Raw genomic sequence first — 18,401 nt, 5'->3', positions numbered from 1 at the left:
TTATAACAAATAAAACACTTTCCTTTTTAAAATGGAATTTTTTTTCACTACAGCCATTTTACCACCATTATTTTGTTCAATTATGTTAGATTTGAATACATAAGTAAATACCTGGTAACTAGGGAACCGTACTAAAAAGAGACATATTTCTAAGTGATAGTGAGAACCAGAGATTTTACCACCCGACGGGTAGTTTAGTCCATAGTGTGAGTCTCTCTCTCTGGCTGTTGTTGCGTCCTCAAAGTCCTTTTCCTTCTTGCTTTTCTAAGATGTAGTTTCCTTCTCTCTCTGTTTCTGGTTTTGAGCAGTAGGCTTATTGTCCCAATGCAGGCTGCGCTGTACCACAGTCAGTGGCAGCATCAATCCATCCATAAACATCTTCTTTCAATCAATTCATCCATCCATGTCTTCTTTTTTTATATTTTTCATATCAACAACCTATTTTTTTCCACAATGATTAAAAAATTTCCCCTTTAATCTACACAAAATAAGACGCATGAAAAGACCATGGTAAAGACCATGAAAAGACCATGGTAAAGACCACGAAAAGACCATGGTAAAGACCATGAAAAGACCATGGTAAAGACCATGGTAAAGACCATGGTAAAGACCATGAAAAGACCATGGTAAAGACCATGAAAAGACCATGGTAAAGACCATGGTAAAAACCATGAAAAGACCATGGTAAAGACCATGAAAAGACCATGGTAAAGACCATGAAAAGACCATGGTAAAGACCATGAAAAGACCATGGTAAAGACCACGAAAAGACCATGGTAAAGACCATGAAAAGACCATGGTAAAGACCATGAAAAGACCATGGTAAAGACCATGGTAAAGACCATGGTAAAGACCATGAAAAGACCATGGTAAAGACCACGAAAAGACCATGGTAAAGACCATGAAAAGACCATGGTAAAGACCATGAAAAGACCATGGTAAAGACCATGAAAAGACCATGGTAAAGACCACGAAAAGACCATGGTAAAGACCAGACCATGGTAAAGACCATGAAAAGACCATGGTAAAGACCATGGTAAAGAAAAGACCATGGTAAAGACCACCATGGTAAAGACCACGAAAAGACCATGGTAAAGATGGTAAAGACCATGGAAAAGACCATGGAAAAGACCATGGTAAAGACCATGAAAAGACCATGGTAAAGACCATGAAAAGACCATGGTAAAGACCATGAAAAGACCATGCTAAAGACCATGAAAAGACCATGGTAAAGACCATGAAAAGACCATGGTAAAGACCATGGTAAAGACCATGGTAAAGACCATGAAAAGACCATGGTAAAGACCATGGTAAAGACCATGAAAAGACCATGGTAAAGACCATGAAAAGACCATGGTAAAGACCATGAAAAGACCATGGTAAAGACCATGGTAAAGACCATGGTAAAGACCATGAAAAGACCATGAAAAGACCATGGTAAAGACCATGGTAAAGACCATGGTAAAGACCATGAAAAGACCATGGTAAAGACCATGAAAAGACCATGGTAAAGACCATGGTAAAGACCATGAAAAGACCATGGTAAAGACCATGGTAAAGACCATGAAAAGACCATGGTAAAGACCATGAAAAGACCAGCGTGAGGTGTCATTTGAATATTCCATAATGTTCCTGTGTAGGCTTGCAAAATTCTAGTAGGGCGATTCCATGCCAAGATTTTTGTTATCTCAGATTCTTCTGCCAATTCTCACATAGAAACATAATTTCTCACATAGAAACATCATTTCTCACATAGAAACATCATTGGGAAAATGGATGCTTCACAAGCTTTTCACATTTGTATCACAATTTATTTTTAGGCCATTAAAAAAAATATACATGCCTGTAATCTGTGAACCTTACATGGTCTTTGTGTCATTATCCTCCTTGTGTCTAAAACATAAAAAATATACATGCCTGTAATCTGTGAACCTTACATGGTCTTTGTGTCATTATCCTCCTTGTGTCTAAAACATAAAAAATATACATGTTAATATCTCAAAAGTTTATATCTTTTTATTTAAATTATTTTTTGCCATATAGTTTGGAACAATATACTTTTCAAACACGTGACATTTCCAGAGTGGCTTTCTGGTACTTTTGAAGATATGACCCATTTTATATATTTGAATTTGACATCATAGGTCATTAACCAATCATAGCCCTCCTTTAGGATTGCACATTCAGCAAATCACCAGCAGAATACATTTTCCCCTTCACTGTGTTGTTGATGCTCATAAAATATAGCAGAACTTAAACATTTGCAGAGAGCCCACTCTGGAAATGTGATGTACTTGTAGAGTATATTGTTCCAAACAATATGTCTTAAAATAAACAAAATCTAAAAGGATATTCATATGTTTAATGTTGAATAAATGAATGTGACAAATTGTATTTCAGAATCTAGACAACCTCTATATGCTACAGCACACTATGAGGAGTATGATGACACCAAGGTGTTGTCTGTATCGAGTGCGTTTCACAGGTCACAGGTCACAGGTCATAGTGTCATAGGTCTAAAAAGTTATTCAAATGATAAAAGCATGTCAAACATCCTCCCTCCAATTAAGTTTTTATTTGAGAATTGCAAGAACAATCTGAGAAGCCCAAAATATTTTTGGTCTATCCTGGCGTGAAATCTCCCAGTAACTCCCTAAATTCCCAGCATTTCTGGAAATCCTGGTAGGAAGATTCCTGGGATCAGAAGAAATTTGTGAATCCTCCGATCAGTATTTCTAGAAAACCTGAGATTATTGGGAAAGTTAAAATGATTTTGCAACCTCTGTGTTTTCAGAAAATACCTGATCTAGCTCAGTCATGATTATGAGCAGAATGGCAAACTGTTTTCTATATACACTCTGGACAGACGGAGTTTTCTATTTCAGTGTCTCCTGAATTTACAACCTTTTTTACACATGCTGTGTGGCAAATTTTATCTTACCCCCTTTTCTCACAATCATTCATTCATCACATCTTGAAGCTTGCTCTACTCTAATGGCCGCATCCTCTCGAAGATTTACAAAACTATTCAAAGCACCACACTGCAAGCACTACTGCCATCTGTGCGAAGTCATGCCATCATTTTTACTATGTTCCTCTGCTATCGTCATAATGATCAATTGATTGCTGTAAAATATACATGTGATTGTTTTGTTTATAGGATATAAGAATTGAATAGTGTCTTGGAGGATCCTGTCGCATCGTGTGTGATACACGCTGAGCACAATATGGCAGGGCAGTAACATCAGCACCCCTGTATCCAAAATCTGTAGTAACCATCTCAAAAACAGGAAAGAAAATTAGTAGAAATTATCAGCGAGTTATCTGTTATAAATTCTGAGATTCTTTGGGGCTCTCAGGGCAGGTATAACAGACAGAGAAGGTGCTACTGTAGGGTAGGGTTAGCTAGTGAGTTAGTGAGTTAACAGAATAGGCTACGGGGGGTGGGGTGGGGGGGAGGGAGAGACAACTGACTGGAGGGATAGAGGGGAGAGGGGGAGACAACTGACTGGAGGGATAGAGGGGAGAGGGAGAGACAACTGACTGGAGGGATAGAGGGGAGAGGGAGAGACAACTGACTGGAGGGATAGGGGAGGGGGAAAACAACTGACTGGAGGGATAGAGGGGAGAGGGAGAGACAACTGACTGGAGGGATAGAGGGGAGAGGGAAAGACAACTGACTGGAGGGATAGAGGGGAGGGGGGAGACAACTGACTGGAGGGATAGAGGGGAGGGGGAAAACAACTGACTGGAGGGATAGAGCGGAGGGGGAAAACAACTGACTGGAGGGATAGAGGGGAGACAACTGACTGGAGGGATAGAGGGGAGGGAGGGGGGAGACATTTGGGGAAGACTGGGGTTGTGATAGTTGTATCAGTAAGGTCACTGGAAGACGGTATGATAGGTGGGACACTGCTGACTCTTCATGTACTTGATGGCGAACTTCAACTCTGTACTCTTCTTCTCCCATTTGTGGATGGACATAAGCAGCAGCTGCTGGTCCACTTTCCGGCCCATGATGAGGAAGTTACTGCCAAGGTTGTCCAGCTGAGCACAGGGGCAGTTGGCTCCATTCTTTATGTACAGCGTCAGCTTCTTCAAGTCCTTCTTACGCAGGACACCCATCTTGAGCACCTTCTTCTTCTTCTGAGCGGCGATGAGTTTACGGTCGCCATTCTCTTTCTTCACTTCTTTGATCTTCATCTTGATAGCTATGGGAGAAGGGAGAGAGAGAGGAAGGAGAGAGTGAGAAAGGAGAGAAGAGGAGAGAGTGGGAGGAGAAAGTGATTGAGAGAGCGAGATGGAGAGACAGATTGAGATAAACATTTGGATCAGTGACTTGCATTATAATTTCAAATAGTTTTGCCTTTAAGATGGAATCTATGGCAGAGTAAACAAACATAACTTAAATCCATGCCCTAAACAACAACAAAACTCAGAAAAACATGCAACCCATCCCTTTAGCAAATGGAATCAGTCCAACATTGGACAAAAACATTCAAAAACTATATGAAAGCTACTCATGTGTTTTGTGTTGGGACCTGGACATTGCCTTGATGGCACACGCACACATACACAAAAGCACACACGTACACACAAACACGCAAGCACGCATTCACACACACACACACACACACACGCACACACACACGCACACACACGTACACACAAACATGCATGCACGCATTCACACACACACACACACACACACACACACACACACACACACACACACACACACACACACACACACACACACACACACACACACACACTTTTATTTTTTTATTTTTTATTTCACCTTTATTTAACCAGGTAGGCCAGTTGAGAACAAGTTCTCATTTACAACTGCGACCTGGCCAAGATAAAGCACAGCAGAACGACAAAAACAACAACAGCGTTACACACAAACAAACGCACAGTCAATAACACAGTAGAAAAAAAATCTGTATACATTGTGTGCAAATGAAGTAAGGAGGTAAGGCAATAAATAAGCCGTAGTGGCAAAGTAATTACAATTTAGCAATTAACACGGGAGTGATAGATGTGCAGATGAGGATGTGCAAGTAGAAATACTGGTGGGCAAAAGAGCAGAAAATCTAAAACTAATATGGGGATGAGGTAGGTAGTTGGTTGGATGGGCTATTTACAGATGGGCTGTGTACAGCTGCAGCGATCGGTAAGCTGCTCTGACAGCTGATGCTTAAAGTTAGTGAGGGAGATATAAGTCTCCAACTTCAGTGATTTTTGCAATTCGTTCCAGTCACTGGAAGGAAAGGTGGCCAAAAGAGGTGTTGGCTTTGGGGATGACCAATGAAATATACCTGCAGGAGCACGTGCTACTGGTGGGTGTTGCCATGGTGACCAGTGGGCTGAGATAAGGCGGAGCTTTACCTAGCAAAGACATATAGATGACCTGGAGCGAGTGGGTTTGGCGCCGAATATGTAGCGAGGACCAGCCAACGAGAGCATACAGGACGCAGTGGTGGGTAGTATATGGGGCTTTGGTGACAAAACGGATGGCACTGTGATAGACTACATCCAATTTGCTTAGAGTGTTGGAGGCCATTTTGAAAATGACATCGCCGCAGTCAAGGATCGGTAGGAGAGTCAGTTTTATGAGGGTATGTTTGGCAGCATGAGTGAAGGAGGATTTGTTGCGAAAAAGGAAGCCTATTCTAGGTTTGATTTTGGATTGGAGATATGAGTCTGGAAGGAAGGTTTACAGTCTAACCAGACAACTAGGTATTTATAGTTGTCCACATATTCTAAGTCAGAACCTTCCAGAGTAGTGATGCTAGTCGGGCGGGTGTTGGCAGCGATCGGTTGAAGAGCATGCATTTAGCTTTACTAGTATTTAAGAGCAGTTGGAGGCCACGGAAGGAGAGTTGTATGGAATTGAAGCTCGTTTGGAGGTTTATTAAGTCAGTGTCCAGAGAAGGGCCAGATGTATACCGAATGGTGTCGTCTGCGTAGAGGTGGATCAGAGTATCACCAGCAGCTAGAGCGACATCATTGATATATACAGAGAAAAGAGTCGGCCCGAGAATTGAACCCTGTGGCACCCCCAGAGAGACTGCCAAACACACATACACACACATACACGAACACACACACACACACGCACACACTCACTCACGCACGCACACACACACATACACAAACACGGGTAGACCCCGCCCCAAGCACAGGGGTACTTTACACCTCTCCAGAGGGTCATCATTTACCCTTACACAACTAATCACTATTACCTTGGGACTGCCACAAGACTACATCCTCTGTGTCTGTGTGTTTATGTGTGTCTGTGTTTGTTTCAGAGAGGAATTCTCCATGTAAGCAGACCAAAAGAATCATGTTGAGGATGAAGGACCAACGTTGGTATCAAACATAGTTATGTTCCCAACCACCTGGAATATTGACATGTTACTTCTGGCCTCCTTTCCTCCTGTTTTCTAATGTTTCTTACACACAGACACACACGGGGTCTTAATATGTTCAGGGGGGTATTTGTGTGGTGTGTGTGGGTCCCACCAGCCAGTATTTGACCTGAGACATTGTACAAAATAATGCAAGTAACAGAAAATAAAATTGGAATTGAAAGAGTTGTCTGACAGTTTTCAGAAAGGAAACAGCAGTTTGGATGACTTGGTGGACCTAGTACACGCACACACACGCACACACGCACGCACGCACGCACGCACGCACACACACACACACACACACACACACACACACACACACACACACACACACACACACACACAAAACCTCAGCTGTAGGTAAAATGATTTGCCCTTGCCCTGTGTGCCCACAGGGCACCATTGAGGAAGATAAGTTACTGAGTACCAGAGAGCCTAGAGATGCCTTTCTATCCAAGGTGAAACCCTTCCCATACTGGTCAAATATGTCTCCTCCTTACAGTGACAGGAAAGGAATTGAGTAAGAAACAGTAACAGAGACCCAGTCAATAACAGAGACCCAGTCAGTAACAGAGACCCAGTGATATTCAGGGAGTGGATGGAAGTGAAAGGAGAGGAAAAGAGGAGGACAGACAGACAGAGGCCAATAAAAGAGAGAGAGAGAGAGAGAGAGAGAGAGAGAGAGAGAGAGAGAGAGAGAGAGAGAGAGAGAGAGAGCCTGTCATTTTGAGCAGAAACAGCCCTTCCTGGGGTGAGCGCTTGTCAGCCTCACTAACATGCAGGTGTTGGGTATACAGATTTACACCCAGCAGGTTTACAGCCAGGCCTCTGCAAACAAGTCTCAGGCAAGGATAAGGATATACATCTCATAGATGTTCAGATGATATATTCAAGCCAAGTCATTTATAAATAGGTACAAATGAATTTAAATGTTGAGGCGTTACCAGAAGTTGACACCAAGTGTGAAAATCTTGTATAATAATGCTGTCTTTGCTGCTGAATATTTGCGTCATTCTTGGCTCAATCAAACAATCCAAGTCTCTAAAATCTTTACCTCTGTAATCATCTCTGGATTTCACTCAACTAACTACTAGACACTCAGCTAAAAGAGTTCATGCTTTGAAGTGAACAATGCTCTCCTATGCTTGTCGGTGTGTGTGTGTGCTTTGATTGGCTATCTGCCTTCATACGCAGTCAAATTGCATTCTGAGATAGTTATTGTGTCATGTTATTTCATGCTGTTTTCCACAACTATCCTATTTTATTCTCCTTGGACTATACAGCAGACTATTATTCAATCTCCCAATTAAACAGATGGATAAAAATCTAGATTACTATTGTCTTACCTCATGTTAGATGAAAAGGGAGTGTGTGTGTGTGTGTGTGTGTGTGTGTGTGTGTGTGTGTGTGTTTGTGACCAAGAACTGTGTGGCTGGCTGTTAGTCAGTGTTGGCTGCTTCTCTGAGTGTGAATAAGAATAAAGACACTGGATGTGTCCCAAATGTCACCCTATTAACAATTTGAAACACTCGTTTTGACCAGGACCCATAGGGTAGTGCACCTATGGCTGACGTAGTGCACTGTGCAGGGAATAGGGTTCCATTTGGGTCACGTGGCTTGTATTGTATTGCTCTTGGATTTGAATAATGCCAGTTCCACCATTCTTCAAGCAGAAATACATTCTCAGTAATATCAGTTCTGGCTGGTCTCATGTTAACTGAATGTAAGTTCTGGCTGCTATCATGTTAACTTAATGTAAGTTCTGGCTGGTATCATGTTAACTTAATGTATGTTCTGGCTGGTATCATGTTAACTTAATGTAAGTTCTGGCTGCTATCATGTTCACTTCTCAGTAATATCAGTTATGGCTGCTATCATGTTCACTTCTCAGTAATATCATTTATGGCTGCTATCATGTTCACTTCTCAGTAATATCAGTTATGGCTGCTATCATGTTCACTTCTCAGTAATATCAGTTATGGCTGCTATCATGTTCACTTCTCAGTAATATCAGTCATGGCTGCTATCATGTTCACTTCTCAGTAATATCAGTTATGGCTGCTATCATGTTCACTTCTCAGTAATATCATTTATGGCTGCTATCATGTTCACTTCTCAGTAATATCAGTTATGGCTGCTATCATGTTCACTTCTCAGTAATATCAGTTATGGCTGCTATCATGTTCACTTCTCAGTAATATCATTTATGGCTGCTATCATGTTCACTTCTCAGTAATATCAGTTATGGCTGCTATCATGTTCACTTCTCAATAATATCAGTTATGGCTGCTATCATGTTCACTTCTCAGTAATATCAGTTATGGCTGCTATCATGTTCACTTCTCAGTAATATCAGTTATGGCTGCTATCATGTTCACTTCTCAGTAATATCAGTTATGGCTGCTATCATGTTCACTTCTCAGTAATATCAGTTATGGCTGCTATCATGTTCACTTCTCAGTAATATCAGTTATGGCTGCTATCATGTTCACTTCTCAGTAATATCATTTATGGCTGCTATCATGTTCACTTCTCAGTAATATCAGTTATGGCTGCTATCATGTTCACTGGTGATAAAATGTCATCAAATATATATTGGATATATATTGGATATATACAGTATTGGATAATATCTTACATTTGGAGGTAAGTTTGACTGTGTTTGAACCTCTATTCTATGTGATCAAATGTACCAAAAAAGGAAAGACTGGTTGAATTGTGTTGCTACACTATGCTATTTGGAAAAATGTCTGCCACTAGGGATGTGGACAGCTTGGTCAGTATCCATGATTATCATAATAATTCAATGGAGAGTTTTACTCAATGCTCCAAAGACTGGCTGAGGCTTTTCTCTAAACTTACACCCACACAACAGGATTTCTACACACTACAGCCAATCCAGAACATGATCAACTCTGAAGACTCTGGCAACGTTCGAGGGAGTGTTAAATGTAGACGCTTTTCAGAGTTATAGTCTTACAGGGACCAGCTAAAAGACTTGGCGAACAGAGGACATTCAACTCAGTGTGTCCTGCTGGGACCATAATTACATTCAGGGAACGAGAGACGGAGACGTTACCTCAATGTTGTATGGACCTTATCATTGGGACATTGCCTGAACTGTAACATTCAAAACACGACATGGCACAAAATGAGTAAATAATTACATTGAATTGTTCCAAAATGCACTTAAACTGAGCTTGAACACAGCCTGCTAACTGGACTTCCTAACACAGGACATACTGTTGTCATTCTATCAGAGTTATTGTATGTATCCCACATTGTAATGGATTCTTTATCATGGTTCTCCTCACCAGTTACATGTGGTGGTGATGTGGCGGTTAGCTGATGTAGTCCTTAACAATTTCTGCTTGTCTATGCGTGAGGGAGTTTGCATATCTGTGTGTGTTTGTGTCGTCTCTGTGCATGCTTGCAGTTTGTGTGTGTGTCTGAGAGAGTGTGTGATGGAAAGTTTGTGTGTGTGTGTGAGGAGTACTGTTGTATTGTGGCTGTGAGCCCTCAACATTGTGTTTCTCATTACTGTCATCGTCTCTGGAGTGAGATTTGTGTGTGTGTGTGTGTGTGTGTGTGTGTCTGTTAGTGTGTGCATTAGTGTGTGTGTGTGTGTGTGTGTGTGTGTGTGTGTGTGTGTGTGTGTGTGTGTGTGTGTGTGTGTGTGTGTGTGTGTGTGTGTGTGTGTGTGTGTGTGTGTGTGTGCGTGTGTGTTAGTGTGTGAGAAGATAATCTACTGTACGTAGTCAAACTAGAACCATGGTCTCATTTAACTACACACATCACAAGGCTGCTCCTAGAAACTGACTAGCTCTGTCACATGTTTGAGTGTGTGTGTGTGTGTGTGTGTGTGTGTGTGTGTGTATAGCTCTTACCAAAGTCGCTGGCACAGTAATGCTCCATGATGTTGTCAGCTTTCAGTTGGTTATCACATGGAGGACAGACTTTAGATGCTGGGGAGAAAAGAGAGAGAGAGGAGAATGATTGATATTGTAGCAAAGTCAGAGTGCAGTACCACCTGGGGTTTGAGCCTTGGACCTTCGGACCGTCAACCCAACACCTCAGCTGTTACACCAAGAGATCCGAAGCTCTTGCCAATGACGGTAGGTGTTGGGTTTAGGAGCCTACAATACATGTCATAATTGTAGCTAGGTTAGACTACAGGTACAGTAGAGGATAATTAGATGGTTCATATAATCAGCAGCAAGAAGGGAGTAGAGTAGAGTAGAGTAGTGTATGGAGCAGAGTAGAGTATAGAGCAGAGTATAGTAGAGTATAGAGCAGAGTATAGTAGAGTATAGAGCAGAGTATAGCAGAGTATAGGGCAGAGTATAGCAGAGTATAGGGTATAGAATTGTTGTGTATCGAGTGGGGTAGAGCATAGAACAGTGTAGTAGAGTACAGTGCAGAGTATAGTAGAGTATAAAGCAGAGTACAGTAGAGTATAGAGCAGAGTATAGGGCATGTAATTGTGGTGTATCGGGCGGAGTAGAGCATAGAACAGAGTAGAGCAGAGTATACAGCAGATTAGAATGAAGAATATAGCAGAGTATAGTCGAGTATAGAGCAGAGAAAAGTAGCATATAGAGAGTAGAGCATAGAACAGACTAGAGCAGAGTATAGAGTAGAGTAGAGCATAGAGCTGAGTATAGTAGAGTAGAGTCGAGAAGTGCAGATTAGAACAGAGTAGAGTATAGAGCAGAGTAGAAGCAGAGTAGAGTCGAGTACAGCAGAGTAGAGTAGAGTTTCAAGCAGAGCAGAGCAGAGTAGAGTAGAGCAGAGCAGAGCAGAGTATAGTGTAGATTTTAGAGCAGAGAAGAGTAAAGGAAAGTAGAGTAGCGCAGAGTATAGAGCAGAGTAGACAAGAGTATTATGCAGAACAGAGTACAGAGTAGAGTATTTTGCCGAGTATAGAGCTAAGTAAAGCAGAGTAGAGTCGAGAAGTGCAGATTAGAACAGAGTAGAGTATAGAGCAGAGTAGAAGCAGAGTAGAGTCGAGTACAGCAGAGTAGAGTAGAGTTTCAAGCAGAGCAGAGCAGAGTAGAGTAGAGCAGAGTATAGAGTAGAGCAGAGCAGAGTATAGTGTAGATTTTAGGGCAGAGAAGAGTAAAGGAAAGTAGAGTAGCGCAGAGTATAGAGCAGAGTAGACAAGAGTATTATGCAGAACAGAGTAGAGCAGAATAGAGCAGAGAATAGAGTAGAGTAGAGTAGAGTAGAGAAGAGTATATTAGAGTATAGAGCAGAGTAAAGCAGAGTATAGAGCAGAGGAGAGCAGAGTATAGGGCATACTAGAGTAGAGTGGAGCAGAGCAGAGTAGAGTATAGAGCAGATTAGAGCAGAGCAGAGTATAGTATAGAGAAGATTAGAGCAGAGTATAGGGCAGACAACAGTAGAGTGGAGCAGAGCAGAATATAGCATAGAGCAGAGTAGAGTAGCATAGAGTATAGAGCAGAGTAGAGTAGAGTATATTGCAATATACATATAGCAGAGTATAGCAATAGGGTATAGTAAGGTAGAGTAAAACAGAGTATAGAACAGAGTAGAGCACAGTATAGGGCTAATTAGAGTATTGTAGAGCAGAGTAGAGCATAGAGCAGAGTAGAGCAGACAGCAGTAGAGTATAGAGCAGAGTAGAGTTGAGTAGAGCATAGAGCAGAGTAGAGCATAGAGCAGAGTAGATTATAGAGAAAATTATAGAGTAAAGGAGAGAAGAGTAGAGCAGAGTATAGAACAGAGTAGCGCCGAGTATAGTATAGTATAGAGCAGAGCATAGAGCAGATTAGAGCAGAGTATAGAGCAGCCAACAGTAAAGTGGCAGCAGAGCAGAGTACAGTAAAGTGGCAATAGAGCAGAACAGGATAGTAGAGTAGAGTAGAGTAGAGTAGTGTAGAGTAGAGTAGAGCAGAGGGGAGGTGAGTATTGGAGAGTAGAGTCGAGTAGAGCAGAGCAGAGTAGAGTAGCGAGCAGAGTAGGGTAGTAGAATTGAGTATAGACACGAGTAGAGTGGAGGAGAATATAGAGCAGAATGGGGTAGTAGAGTAGATTAGAGTAGAGTAGAGTAGAGTAGAGTAGAGTAGAGTAGAGTAGAGAAGAGTAGAGTAGAGTAGAGTATAGAGCAGATTTGGGTAGTAGAGTAGAGAACAGTATAGAGCAAGCTAGGGTAGTAAAGTAGAGTAGAGTAGAGTAGACCAGAGTAGAGCAGAGTATAGCACAGAGTGGAGAGCAGTTAAGGGTAATATAGTAGAGTAGAGCAGTGCAGAGTAGAGCAGAGCAGAGTAGAGTATAGAGCAGAGTAGAGCAGAATGCAGAGCAGAGTAGAGTAGAGTTTTGAACAGACTGGAGTAGAGTAGAGCAGAGTATAGGGCAGAGTAGAGTAGAGCAGAGTGTAGGGCAGAGTAGAGTAGAGCAAGCAGAGTAGAACAGGGCAGAGTAGAAAAGAGCAGAGCAGAGTAGAGTAGAGCCATGCAGAGCAGAGCAGAGCATAGAGTAGATAGTAGAGTAGAGCATAGAGTAGAGTAGAGTAGAGTATAGAGCAGAGCAGAGCAGAGTAGAGTGTAGAGTAGAGCAGACTAGAGTAGAGTAGAGCAGAGTACAGAGCAGAGTAGAGTAGAGTAGAGTGGAGTAGAGCAGAGTGGAGTAGATTGGAGTAGAGCAGAGTATAGGTGCAGAGTGGAAAGCAGAGTAGGGTAATAGAGTAGAGTAGAGAGCAGAACAGGATAGTAGAGTAGAGTAGACTGTAGAGCAGAGTAGGGTAGTATAGTAGAGTACAGTATAAAGTAAGCCAGGGTAGTAGAGTAGAGTAGAGTCGAGTAGAGTAGAGTAGAGTATAGAGCAGAGTGGATGAGAGTATAGGAGAGTAGAGTAGAGCAGAATAGACTAGAGTAGAGCATAGTAGAGTAGAGAGCAGAGTAGGGTAGTAAAGTTGAGTATAGACAATAGTAGAGTAGAGTAGAGTAGAGTATAGAGCAAATTTGGGTAGTAGAGTAGAGAACAGTATAGAGCAAGCTAGGGTAGTAGAGTAGAGTAGAGCAGAGTATAGCACAGAGTGGAGAGCAGTTAAGGGTAATAGAGTAGAGTAGAGCAGAGTGCTGAGTAGAGTAGAGTATAGAACAGACTAGAGTAAAGTAGAGTAGAGCAGAGTATATGGCAGAGTAGAGTAGAGCAGAGTGTAGGGCAGAGTAGAAAAGAGCAGAGTAGAGTAGAGTAGAGCAGTGCAAGCAGAGCAGAGCATAGAGTAGATTAGAGTAGAGCAGAGTATAGCGCAGAGTGGAGAGCAGAGTAGGGTAATAGAGTAGAGTAGAGTATAGAGCAGAGCAGGGTAGTAGAATAGAGTACTGTATAGAGCAAGCCAGGTTAGTGGAATAGAGCAGAGTAACTCTACTCTGGGTGTAGGGTAGGGTAGAGCAGAGTAGCAGAGTATAGAGCAGAATGGGAGAGTAGAGTGGAGTAGAGTAGTGTACACAGCAGAGTAGGATAGTAGAGTTGAGTAGAGAACAATATTGAGCAAACTAGGGTAGTAGAGTATATCACAGAGTAGAGAGCAGATTAGGGTAGTAGAGTAGAGTATAATATAGAGCAGAGCAGAGCAGAGTAGAGTAGAGCAGAGCAGAGTATAGCGCAGAGTAGAGAGCATAGTAGGGTAGTAGAGTAGAGTATAATATAGAGCAGAGTAGGGTCGTTGAGTAGAGTATAATATAGAGCAGAGTGGAGTATAGCGCAGAGTAGAGAGTAGGGTAGCAGAGTAGAGTATAATATACAGCAGAGTAGAGTATAGGAGAGCAGAATGGGGTAGTAGAGTACAGTAGAGTATAGACCAGAGTAGGGCAGCAGAGTAGAGTACAGTATAGAGCAAGCTAGGGTAGTAGAGTAGAGTAGAGTAGAGTAGAGTAGAGTAGAGCAGAGCAGAGTAGAGTAGAGTATAGGAGCACAGAGTAGAGTAGAGTAGAGTGGAGCAGAGTATAGCATAGAGTAGAGAGCAGCGAAGGGTAATATAGTAGAGTAGAGAGCAGAACAGGATAGTAGAGTATAGAGCGGGGATATGGTGGTGGAGTAGAGTAGAGTATAGAGCAGAGTAGGGTAGTAGAGTAGAGTATAGCGCAGAATAGAGTAGTGGAGTAGAGTAGAGTATAGAGCAGAATAGGGTAGTAGAGTAGAGTATAGGAGAGCAGAATGGGGTAGTAGAGTACAGTAGAGTATAGACCAGAGTAGGGCAGCAGAGTAGAGTACAGTATAGAGCAAGCTAGGGTAGTAGAGTAGAGTACAGAGCATAATAGAGTAGTAGAGTAGAGTAGAGTATAGAGCAGAATAGGGTAGTGGAGTAGAGTAGAGTATAGCGCAGAATAGAGTAGTGGAGTAGAGTAGAGTAGAGTATAGAGCAGAATAGAGTAGTAGAGTAGAGTAGAGTATAGAGCAGAATAGGGTAGTAGAGTAGAGTAGAGTATAGAGCAGAATAGGGTAGTAGAGTAGAGTAGAGTATAGAGCAGAATAGAGTAGTAGAGTAGAGTAGAGTATAGAGCAGAGTAGGGTAGTAGAGTAGAGTAGAGTATAGAGCATAATAGGGTAGTAGAGTAGAGTAGAGTATAGAGCAGAATAGGGTAGTAGAGTAGAGTAGAGTATAGAGCAGAATAGAGTAGTAGAGTAGAGTAGAGTATAGAGCAGAATAGGGTAGTAGAGTAGAGTATAGCGCAGAATAGAGTAGTGGAGTAGAGTAGAGTAGAGTATAGAGCAGAATAGGGTAGTAGAGTAGAGTATAGAGCAGAATAGGGTAGTAGAGTAGAGTATAGAGCAGAATAGAGTAGTAGAGTAGAGTAGAGTATAGAGCAGAATAGGGTAGTAGAGTAGAGTATAGCGCAGAATAGAGTAGTGGAGTAGAGTAGAGTATAGAGCAGAATAGGGTAGTAGAGTAGAGTATAGCGCAGAATAGAGTAGTGGAGTAGAGTAGAGTAGAGTATAGAGCAGAATAGGGTAGTAGAGTAGAGTATAGCGCAGAATAGAGTAGTGGAGTAGAGTAGAGTAGAGTATAGAGCAGAATAGCGTAGTAGAGTAGAGTATAGCGCAGAATAGGGTAGTAGAGTAGAGTATAGAGCAGAATAGAGTAGTAGAGTAGAGTAGAGTATAGAGCAGAATAGGGTAGTAGAGTAGAGTATAGCGCAGAATAGAGTAGTGGAGTAGAGTAGAGTAGAGTATAGAGCAGAATAGGGTAGTATAGTAGAGTAGAGTATAGAGCAGAGTAGGGTAGTAGAGTAGAGTATAGAGCAGAATATGGTAGTAGAGTAGAGTATAGAGCAGAATAGGGTAGTAGAGTAGAGTATAGAGCAGAATAGGGTAGTAGAGTAGAGAATCAATTGGTTCATTCAGTATACAGGACAGCCTGTTTGAGTCCCTGGTCTAGACTGTAACACTGTGCTGTTTGAATCCCTGGTCTAGACTGTAACACTGTGCTGTTTTAGTCCCTGGTCTAGACTGTAACACTGTGCTGTTTGAGTCCCTGGTCTAGACTGTAACACTGTGCTGTTTGAGTCCCTGGTCTGGTCTGTAGCATTTGTTTAGAAGCAGACTGTCAGAAGTTATTTGCTGTAGAGGGAATATATAGTGCATGATCCTGATTAATGTTTGCACTGCAATTACTCTGGAGAAAATGTTTTAATTTGAGAAGTTGTATATTTTGGTTTTGAGGCATGGTGTGTCTGTTTGTGCGTGTGTGTGTGTGTCTGTGCCTATGAGCATGTCTGTGTGCATGTGCGTGTGCGTGTGTGTGTGTGTGTTTGTGTGTGTGTGTGTCAGTTCATTGATCTACAGAACAAAGGTTTGGGAAAGAGAGAAAGAGAGCAGGAGGGGAGACAGCAGGGGGTAAGGATGTGGTTGTAGGTACGTCTACCAGTGTAACATATAGTATGTTCTTATGTTAGCGCATGGTTAGATATAGTTAGCTCATGGTTAGATATAGTTAGCTCATGGATAGAGTTAGTTAGCTCATGGTTAGATATAGTTAGCTCATGGTTAGATATAGTTAGCTCATGGTTAGATATAGTTAGCTCATGGTTAGATATAGTTAGCTCATGGATAGATTTAGTTAGCTCATGGTTAGATATAGTTAGCTCATGGTTAGATATAGTTAGCTCATGGTTAGATATAGTTAGCTCATGGTTAGATATAGTTAGCTCATGGTTAGATATAGTTAGCTCATGGTTAGATATAGTTAGCTCATGGTTAGATATAGTTAGCTCATGGTTAGATATAGTTAGCTCATGGTTAGATATAGTTAGCTCATGGTTAGATATAGTTAGCTCATGGTTAGATATAGTTAGCTCATGGTTAGATATAGTTAGCTCATGGTTATATATAGTTAGCTCATGGTTAGATATAGTTAGCTCATGGTTAGATATAGTTAGCTCATGGTTAGATATAGTTAGCTCATGGTTAGATATAGTTAGCTCATGGTTAGATATAATTAGCTCATGGTTAGATATAGTTAGCTCATGGTTAGCTCTGCTAGACTTGTGCTTAAAGTTGTGGTAAATACTTTACCATCCTCTCCCCACACAACATCCCTCAGTTGGTAACGTTGAGTTTAGACAACAGTCTTACATTTTTAAAGATAAATCTATGCGTTTGGTATATTTTATGACCTGATCGTTAATTTAAATTCAACTCTAAGAGAGCATCACAAATCAAAATGACAAAATCTTCAAATTCATGATTGCTACGGGAATATCTAAGTAAACGTAAACTTCTTCACTTCACTTACATCACAGTAAAAACAGGCCATGGTATACTGTGATCCCTCATAGACACTGATTGACTCCCAAAGGGCACCCTATTCCCTACATACAGTAGTGCACTATATAGGGAATAGGGTGCCATTGGGGACGCAGTCACTTACTGCAGCCAGCCCAGTCTAATGATTTCCCCTGTTAATGACTAAACGGGACAGAGCAGAGCAGAGTGTTGGTTGTGCTGCATAGAAGGAATACATTTTCTTGACACATACCCTGGCACTGAATAAGACATAACAAACAGCACAACACCACCCCAGTGAAACTATTACCCTACAGACTGAATAAGACATAACAGCCTTCAAGTGAATCATTCAAAACAGGCTGAGCCAAGAGGGAGAAAGAGAGAGTGTGTGTGTGTGTGTGTGTGTGTGTGTGTGTGTGTGTGTGTGTGTGTGTGTGTGTGTGTGTGTGTGTGTGTGTGTGTGTGTCTGAGAGAGATGAGAGAGAAAAGAGAGAGAGATATTAACTGTTGAGTTTTTCCACTGTGAGAGTTCCCATGCATTAACACAGTGAAGCCTGCTAGACAGAGAGGGTCAGGGCTTTAATTGTGTGGTGCTGACAATAAGGCATGAGCTGGACACACACACACACACACACACACACACACACACACACACACACACACACACACACTGAAGGTTTCTGTGTGACTAAGGGGTTCACCTCAATGCGACCCAGTGCAGTGAGGCACGTTGAACTCTGACCCCTGTCATTATCAGGCCAGACGGCTAGTTAGGACCAGGTGATAACCTTTTAACCCTGAGAGGAGAATGGGCTAAGAGCCGACCCTCTCTCTAACCCTCTCTACCCCACTCAATTCAAAGGACCCCCCTCTCTCTCTACCCATCTCTGTCTCTCTCTCTCTCTCTCTACCCCCCTCTCTCTCTCTACCCCTCTCTCTCTCTCTCCCTCTCTCTCTCACTCTCTCTCTCTCTCTCTGAGTACATGCATATATATCTGTACCCTGTAGTCATCCTGGATAGGGCTATGACTGGAGAAAATTATTTATGTTCTGTAGAGGACACACACACACACACACACACACACACACACACACACACACACACACACACACGCACACAGCGGGTATAGAAATCCTACAGATGTGAGAATCGTGTTGTGTTTTAGTGGTCCCGGGGGTCGGCACGCAGTGCGATGTTTAAGCGCTCCTCTGTCAGTGAGCATGCTGCAT

General features: G+C 42.0%; 1 protein-coding gene across 2 annotated transcripts in view; it reads right to left on the bottom strand.

The window, feature by feature from the left end:
- Nucleotides 1–1,797: 1,797 nt before the first annotated feature.
- The window catches only part of LOC139413404 (secreted frizzled-related protein 5-like), a 36,802-nt gene continuing 20,198 nt past the window's right edge, over nucleotides 1,798–18,401 (bottom strand). Inside the window, exons 2-4 of one of the 2 annotated variants that reach the window (XR_011634795.1) lie at nucleotides 10,307–10,384; nucleotides 1,933–4,211; nucleotides 1,798–1,858 (exon numbers count right to left, since the gene is read on the bottom strand). Coding sequence is in view for 1 of the 2 variants with exons in the window: in XM_071160745.1 (XP_071016846.1) it covers nucleotides 3,883–4,211; nucleotides 10,307–10,384 (407 nt within the window). In the remaining variant the exon portion in view is untranslated. Of the gene's footprint in view, nucleotides 4,212–10,306; nucleotides 10,385–18,401 lie in introns of both variants that reach the window. The other variant, XM_071160745.1, reaches the window with a different exon arrangement.

This window comes from Oncorhynchus clarkii, chromosome 1 (assembly GCF_045791955.1).
Source record: "Oncorhynchus clarkii lewisi isolate Uvic-CL-2024 chromosome 1, UVic_Ocla_1.0, whole genome shotgun sequence".
In the NCBI taxonomy this organism is placed as follows: domain Eukaryota; kingdom Metazoa; phylum Chordata; class Actinopteri; order Salmoniformes; family Salmonidae; genus Oncorhynchus; species Oncorhynchus clarkii.
Note: the sequence above shows the minus strand (reverse complement) of the source record. Positions and strands in the feature narration are given on the sequence as shown.